This window comes from Musca domestica, unplaced genomic scaffold, assembly GCF_030504385.1.
Source record: "Musca domestica strain aabys unplaced genomic scaffold, Musca_domestica.polishedcontigs.V.1.1 7, whole genome shotgun sequence".
NCBI lineage: Eukaryota > Metazoa > Arthropoda > Insecta > Diptera > Muscidae > Musca > Musca domestica.
In genome coordinates this window covers 1,405,684-1,413,711 of record NW_026712383.1, presented here as the reverse complement: position 1 = coordinate 1,413,711, position 8,028 = coordinate 1,405,684, and the positions used below count along the sequence as shown (strand labels likewise).

General features: G+C 32.0%; 3 protein-coding genes across 3 annotated transcripts; 2 read left to right on the top strand and 1 right to left on the bottom strand.

The window, feature by feature from the left end:
* The first annotated feature begins 3,605 nt into the window (after nucleotides 1-3,605).
* LOC131806203 (histone H1-like) lies at nucleotides 3,606-4,289 on the top strand. Its single transcript, XM_059130161.1, has one exon. It carries the CDS (start codon nucleotides 3,606-3,608, stop codon nucleotides 4,287-4,289), a length of 684 nt encoding a protein of 227 aa, XP_058986144.1.
* An 880-nt stretch (nucleotides 4,290-5,169) lies between these two features.
* On the bottom strand, nucleotides 5,170-5,544 carry LOC131806202 (histone H2B). Its single transcript, XM_059130160.1, has one exon. It carries the CDS (start codon nucleotides 5,542-5,544, stop codon nucleotides 5,170-5,172), a length of 375 nt encoding a protein of 124 aa, XP_058986143.1.
* A 270-nt stretch (nucleotides 5,545-5,814) lies between these two features.
* Nucleotides 5,815-6,189, top strand: LOC131806200 (histone H2A). The gene has a single exon (XM_059130159.1). The coding sequence runs from the start codon at nucleotides 5,815-5,817 to the stop codon at nucleotides 6,187-6,189; it is 375 nt and encodes a 124-aa protein (XP_058986142.1).
* Nucleotides 6,190-8,028: the final 1,839 nt, after the last annotated feature.

Genomic DNA, 8,028 nt, shown 5'->3' with positions numbered 1-8,028 from the left:
TAAAGGGAAACCGGGATCAGTATGTAGAAATGCGAGGAAATTCATTCCTGCAGTTAAAATAGGGAATAGTGTTATTCATAATACTAACATAATAAAATATCTTGGGGTAATACTTCAATCAGATATGCAATTCACAAGACATGTTGATTACGTACTCAATAAAGGAAAAGCCGTATATGCCAAACTGCGAAGAATGATAGGTAAAAGAGATGGTTTGTCGCAGAATGTTAAGCTTATTTTGTACAAACAACTTGTAAAACCAGCTATGTCATATGCTTTCCCCATCTGGTTCACAATATCGGCACATCAAATGGAAAGAATAAGAGTATTAGAGAGAAAAATGTTAAAACACTGCCTTGGACTTAGAACAACAATAGATGAATTTGGTAGACTAAGAAGTCCTAAAAACTTATTAATTTATGAAAAAAGTAAAACGGACAGAATTGATAGATATATGGTCAATATAGCATTAAAATACCTGGAAAAGTGCACAATCCATAATAATGAAAACATATTAAACTGTAGTATAACAAGCAATGAACTGAACACCATCATGGCAAACGGTGGGTACCTACCACCTATGAGCCTTCTAACGCTATACAATGATGGCAAAATTTTTAATAATGAGGGCAAAATTGTATTCTACCATAGAAGATATGGGTCATACAATTTTCAAAACACTATTTATTCTCTTGACCAATAAATAATAATTATAAAAAAAAAAAAAAAAAAAAAAAAAAAAAAAAAAAAAAAAAAAAAAAAAAAAAAATGTTCACTAAATCTGCTAAATGTACCTTTTACATGTGAATAAACTGAAAAAAACATTAAAACTACAAAGATAATAATTTAAACATGAATTATATTTTTGGTTTGTTTTGTTATTGTTTTGTTTTGTTTTGTTTTGTTTTGTTATTGTTTTGTTATTTAGTTTTAAGCCTATTAGTTGTAAGCAGCACAAACTAACTGATAACCTCGTTTTTATTCCCTTTTTTCGAGGTAACTTAAAATATTAAATACTTAATAAATAAATACTTAAAGGTTGGCTGGCCTTGCCTAATTTAATTAAAATAAAAAATATAAATCTCTAGAAAAACAAATTGTATTTGTGTTAGAGTAAGTTTAATTTAAGATAGTACTTAAGTAATATCTAAAACTCTGTAATGAATTTTTGGGAAATAAAGATGAAATGAAATGAATGAAATGAAATGCGATGGCAACGTTATTACAGTGTCTACCGTGTTTGTGTGCATATCTCTAGTGAAGTGAAAAAAATTCAAGTGAAAAATGGCTCGTACTAAGCAAACTGCCCGTAAATCGACCGGTGGAAAGGCTCCCCGTAAACAACTAGCTACCAAAGCTGCCCGTAAGAGTGCCCCAGCCACCGGCGGTGTTAAGAAGCCTCATCGTTTCCGTCCTGGTACAGTTGCTTTGCGTGAAATCCGTCGTTACCAGAAGAGTACTGAATTGTTGATCCGCAAATTGCCCTTCCAACGTTTGGTTCGTGAAATCGCTCAAGATTTCAAAACTGACTTGCGTTTCCAGAGCTCTGCTGTTATGGCCTTGCAAGAAGCCAGTGAAGCCTACTTGGTTGGTCTTTTCGAAGATACTAACTTGTGCGCCATCCATGCTAAGCGTGTCACCATCATGCCTAAGGATATCCAATTGGCCAGACGTATTCGTGGAGAACGTGCTTAAATTCTTGACGTTTTAAAAGCAACAATTTTACAACAAAACAATCGGTCCTTTTCAGGACCACAAATATTTTACAAAAAAGAGATATTTTTACTCAATCTACAATTTTTAGTATTTTTTTGAAATAAATAAAAATAATTTAGGGCTATGATTATTTTTCAACAATTAACATTTTTATAATAAAGATATATTTTTTGATGTTGTTTTTTTTTTTTCGTTGATGATTTTTCGACACTTTATTTTTTTATTTAATTTTTTTATTTTATTTTGATCGAATATTTTATTTTTTGAATTTTATTTGAATTTTTTGAATTATCCATTTTGATATTTTCCTTTAATTTGCAAAATTATTATCATTTTTGTACTCCCTCTTCGAAAAAAAATGCAATGACTCATAAAAACAACCACCACATACATTTTGCTAACGGGATTTTTTTTGTCCATTTTGTTTTTTTCCTTTTCCCGTTAAACAAAAAATTGCTCTCTTTATGATTTTTGGCGCGACATTTGTCTATTTCTCTCATTTTATTCCCCTTCGATCATTTTTTTCTGTTGTGGACTATTCAATTTAACGGGAAAAAATTCTCTGCCTTCAATTTCTACGAATTATTTCATGTGAATTTTAAAAATTTCCAGCTAAAATGTTGCCCTCCTATTTAATTTTTTTCAGGAATGATGTATGAAATATGTTTTTTTCATTTTCAGCAAAATTTTGAATTGTTTTATACGCATTTTAAGACATTTAAATATGAATTTTCTCCATATGGAATTACAAAATTATTTATGCCCGATGTATTTAGAGAAATTGGTAATAATTTATTATTTTCAAAAATTGAAGAAGAAAATAATTGATTTGTTCAGAATTTTGATGTAAAATATAATTAAAAGTATTATAAAAAGGAATTCCAATAATATCTACCTTTGAAGTTGATCGAAAATCATTTTTGTAAAACGCAATTAATTTCATGACATTTCTAAGTGTTCTAGTTGATATTTGCCTGTAAAGAGGAATTTCTTTTTGGGAATATTTTTTTATAAAATTAACAAAAAATTGACAAAATAACGTAGAAAATGGCTTTTAATACTATTTTTTATAAATTATAGAACAAATTATGTTAAAATTCACAAAAAATATTGCAAAATGAAAATACATAACCGTTTGTCAGTGAATGCCTGTACATTGGTAGTATGAAGTATTCTGGGGATTTTGTAACTTTTCCCCGTAAATTATGACTTTTTGTGAATAATGTTATATTTTGATGTAAATATACAAATTCTGAAATGTTTTTTAAGAAATTTTTATAAAACTTATTAAGATTTGAGCTTTCAAATTTATTTCAAGAAAAACTTTTCTTCATTGAAATTATGCCAACAAGAGGATTTCTGCTGTCATAGACCACATAATAATTTCAATTTTTTCACATAGTAAAATATGAAATTGCATCAATATTTTTCTTTGATCCTAAAGTAAACATATCAGGCTACATTTTCAAAAAGAATTTTCAATTAAATTTTCGTAAAAAATTTGATTTTTTTAAATTTTAGTTGGAAATTTGTGATTACATTTTTATAATCTGCCAAGTTAAACGTTTATAATTCACAAACGGCAAGTGATAATTACACCAAACTTTCTTTAAAACATAGCCTGAAATCTATACTTTAAAGGTATAAAACATTTTTAGTGAAAATTATCAAAGCTTCTTCAGGAAAATTTAATTTCTCCGAAAACTTTTGTAAAAAATTAAACACGCTTCCACACAATCTTTCGAAAAATTTACCAATTGACTACTATGCACATCTCATCTTTTCGATGTACCTACACTTTAGCTCGCCGCTAACAAAAATAATAGTACACATAAATTTGTGAGTGTATTTGTGTTAACAGTGAAATATAAACCAAACAGTGAATAACCATGTCTGACGCCGCCGTTGTTGAAGCCACCGCCTCCCCAGTTGCCGCTGTTGAGAAAAAGGCACCAAAAAAAGCCGCTGCCAAAGCAAAGAAGCCATCAGCTGCCCCTACCCACCCTCCAACCCAGCAAATGGTTGATGCCGCCATCAAGACCCTGAAGGAACGTGGAGGTTCATCATTGCCCGCCATCAAGAAATACTTGGCCAGCACCTACAAAGTAGATGCCCAAAAATTGGCCCCCTTCATCAAGAAGTACTTGAAAGGTGCCGTTGCCAGTGGAAAATTGATCCAAACTAAAGGTAAGGGTGCTTCTGGTTCATTCAAATTGTCTGCTTCGGCCTCTAAGGAACCCAAAGCTAAGACTGCTGAAAAGAAGAAGAAGGCCCCAGCCGCTGGTGACAAAAAGAAGAAGGCTGCCGCCCCTAAAAAGGCCGCTGGTGAGAAGAAGGCAGCTGCCAAAAAACCCTCTGCCGCCAAGAAGACCGCTGAAAAGAAGAAGGCCGACAAAACAAAGGCAAAGGCTGCCAAGAAAACCGGTACAGTTAAAGCTAAACCAGCAAAGACCGCCGCCAAAGCATCTGCCACTAAACCAAAGGCACCCAAGGCAAAAACTGCAGCTGCTAAGCCCAAAAAGGCCGCAGCAGCAAAGAAGCCAGCTGCTAAGAAAACCGCCGCCAAGAAGTAATTTTTCCCAGAAAGATTACTTTTTCCACAATATTTTCGATATTCGAAAACATACTATCTAACAGCCCTTTTCAGGGCTACAAATTAAATTAAAAAAGAGAAAAATATTTTCAACAGTTATCGTATATATTTTGTTACCTAAATAAATAAGTAAATTTGTACACGTGTTTGATTTTGGGAAAAAAAATTACTTTCGCTAATTACTGTTCTTATTAGGTAATTTTATTGAGCCAATATAATCGAGGACGCCACTGGATTATTTTTTAACCCAGGTCATAAAAGATAATAAAATATTTAAATTTTTTCCTAATTACCCACAGGTCATAATTCTCGAAAATCCCCATAATTTGGTCAATTTTATAATTTCTACTTAATTTTGAAAATTTTGTCATTTTCATATTCTCTCAAATTTCACAAATTTCACCCAGAAATGACATTTTGGCAAAATATTTACATTTTCCATCAATATATTTTTTCCTTTGAAAATTTCTGCCTCAGCCTTATATTTCGTTGCTTTGCCGTTGTGCTGTAACAAAATGCTCACACATACATGATGCCCATTCGATGTTGATCAACGACGGCAAGGCAAATCACCACTAACACACGCACACATACACGACGACGATGGCTGTTATAGCATATCGCACAAGCAAGCAAGCAAAGGTTACACATAGGCACATATGCGAGTTAGCTAAATGCATGGAAAAATCATTGTATAGAGAAAAATATATTTCTTATGGAATTTTATTCGTTTATTACTAAATAATGATAAATTGTAGCTTCAACAAAAATATGATCTCTTTTGAAATGTTTTTTGTGGCCCTGAAAAGGGCCTTTTAAGGTAGTATTTCGACGCATGAAAATGAAAAATATCAAGACATTTACTTGGAGCTGGTGTATTTAGTAACAGCCTTGGTACCTTCACTGACGGCGTGCTTAGCCAATTCACCGGGCAACAATAGACGGACGGCGGTCTGGATTTCCCGACTGGTGATGGTCGAGCGCTTGTTGTAGTGGGCCAAACGAGAGGCTTCGGCGGCAATACGTTCGAAGATATCGTTGACGAAACTGTTCATGATGCTCATGGCCTTGGAGGAGATACCGGTGTCGGGATGGACTTGCTTCAACACTTTGTAAATGTAGATAGCGTAACTCTCCTTACGCTTGGTACGTCTCTTCGACTTATCGCCCTTGGTAATGTTCTTTTGGGCTTTGCCGGCCTTCTTTGCTGCTTTACCACTGGTTTTAGGAGGCATTTTCACTTATTATTTTTTTGAATCACACAAACACTTTTAACACTGTTCACAAATGATAACCAAAACGGGCAGCTATACAGAATTTGTAGATTGTAGTCGACAAGAATTTCAGGTAGTCACAGCTAGCAGGCACACACAAGGCAAACCACCCCATTATTGAAGAAATGTGTGTGTGAGAAAAGTATAAATAGCACGTTTCGATCCGAAAATTTTTATCATTTGTGTTTTTCAGTGCTTAAGTGAAGTGTTTAAAACTAAAATAAAGTGAAAATGTCTGGTCGTGGTAAAGGTGGCAAAGTTAAGGGAAAGGCAAAGTCCCGTTCCAATCGTGCTGGTCTTCAATTCCCCGTCGGTCGTATCCATCGTCTGTTGCGCAAAGGCAACTATGCTGAGCGTGTTGGTGCCGGTGCTCCCGTCTATTTAGCCGCTGTCATGGAATATTTGGCTGCTGAAGTCTTGGAATTGGCTGGCAATGCTGCCCGTGACAACAAGAAGACTCGTATCATTCCCCGTCACTTGCAATTGGCCATCCGTAACGACGAAGAATTGAACAAATTGCTGTCTGGCGTTACCATTGCCCAAGGTGGTGTATTGCCAAACATCCAAGCTGTTCTCTTGCCCAAGAAGACCGAAAAGAAAGCCTAAATTATTTCGAAAGGTATTATGGAATGAAAAAGAAGAAGAATACAGACCATCGTATGATTCCATAGAAAAATCAACCAATCCGTCCTTTTCAGGACGACAAAAAATATTTGAAAAGAGAAAGAAAATTGCGTCAAGCTACATTTGTATGAAAAAAATAAAAATTCTCAATAATTTTGTATTAGCCGTTGGCAGAATAACTGTTTTTCAAGTTCAAGTTCAAGTTTATTTTTTTCATCTGCTCTCTACACATAGTTATTTAATAACTTATTAACTAACAATATTTCTTAAGTCTATAGATTAAAAATACTTAGCATAAAGTCTTATTTTTCTAAGTTTATCTAAATAATACGATAAGGGGGGGTCACACATTTAATGTTACCTAAAATTAATTCAAAAAATTCTATAATACTTTAATGTAAATAAATTAACATTAATGAATTCCCTTAAAAAAAGATGAATAAAAAAAGGGACCCTAAATAACTGTTTTTCGTTGTCAGTTGCATATTTGTGTTGTCGTTGTTGTTGTCTCTTATGATTTCAGGAATAGAGCGAGCGCGAGAGAGGAGAGATCGTGGCGTCACCAAATGAGTATGTATACTATGAGGTAGAAGAAGAAGCATGTGGCAGTTGGTGGTGGCTGGCTGGCTGGGTAGTAATTTTATGTGAAAAAATCGTACCCCGGCGCATTCTTGGGGAAGGCATAAAGTAGACGATTTGCAAGGGAATTTTGGCGGCAAAGTAGTGTTTTGGTGGAAATAAATCGACGCATACATGAAAATAAAAGCGCATTGTGGTGCTATGAAAAATTTGGAACCAAAAAATAGAATAAAAGTAACATAGTAAAATGAAAATTAACGAAAATAATTACAAAGAAAAATAAAATAACGTAAATTAATAATTAAATTAAATTAAAATAAGAAAATTTTAGAAAATTAAGGCAAAATTAATGAAAATTTAAGCAAATTTTAATGAAAATATTTGAAAATAAATTAAAGAAATTTCGAATAATAAATAGATTTTATGAAAATAAAAGATACTTTAAATGAAATCAAAATTTTTTAAATTAATGAAAAGGAAATAAATTAAATAATTTTAAATAAAAGGAAAAGTGATTTTTAAAAAATAATCTAATGAAAAATTAAATTAATTGAAAATTAAATAAGAAAATTTAACATAAATAAAATAAAATAAAATTAATTTAATGAAGAATTTTTAAATAAAATTCAGTGATTTTAATTAAAAAAAAAAATAATGATTTTAATTTTCGATACAATTTTAAAGGAAATTATAAGTGAATAATTTAGAAATTTTTAATGAAATTTTTGAAAATAATATGAATCAACGATCTATTTATTAAATATTTTTAACAATTTAAAATAAAATTTTGAGAAAATATGCAACAATGTTTAAAAAAAGTCAAAATGAAATTACTTTGCTACCACAGCATGGTTGTTCTTTAGTAATATTGACTAAACAGCACCAATACATACATAAAGCGACGCTATGTTATACTCATATAATACGAAAAGGAAGAAGAAGAAGAACTAAATGTGTTTAGCGATGTGAGTTGCCGACGGCATGTTTGTGATCGGGAATAAAATACGAGACATCGGTAAAAGAAGGTTTTCGGTGAAAATATTCTGGAGAAAATTGAAACGAGTAAGTATTTATATTTTTTCTTTATTTGATTTTTAGACATTTTTCACGAATTGTGAGAAAAAAAATACGAGAAAGCTGAAAAAGAAAATTATTAGAAATTTTGACATAAAATTCTTATATTTCCTAAGGTAAGTGTTTATTTTTTATTTATTTTAATTTAAAAAATAGTTTTCAACAAGA

Coding starts and splice junctions, on each gene's coding strand:
- LOC131806203 (XM_059130161.1), top strand. CDS start 3,606: ATGTCTGACGCCGCCGTTGTTGAAGCCACCGCCTCCCCAGTTGCCGCT.
- LOC131806202 (XM_059130160.1), bottom strand. CDS start 5,544: ATGCCTCCTAAAACCAGTGGTAAAGCAGCAAAGAAGGCCGGCAAAGCC.
- LOC131806200 (XM_059130159.1), top strand. CDS start 5,815: ATGTCTGGTCGTGGTAAAGGTGGCAAAGTTAAGGGAAAGGCAAAGTCC.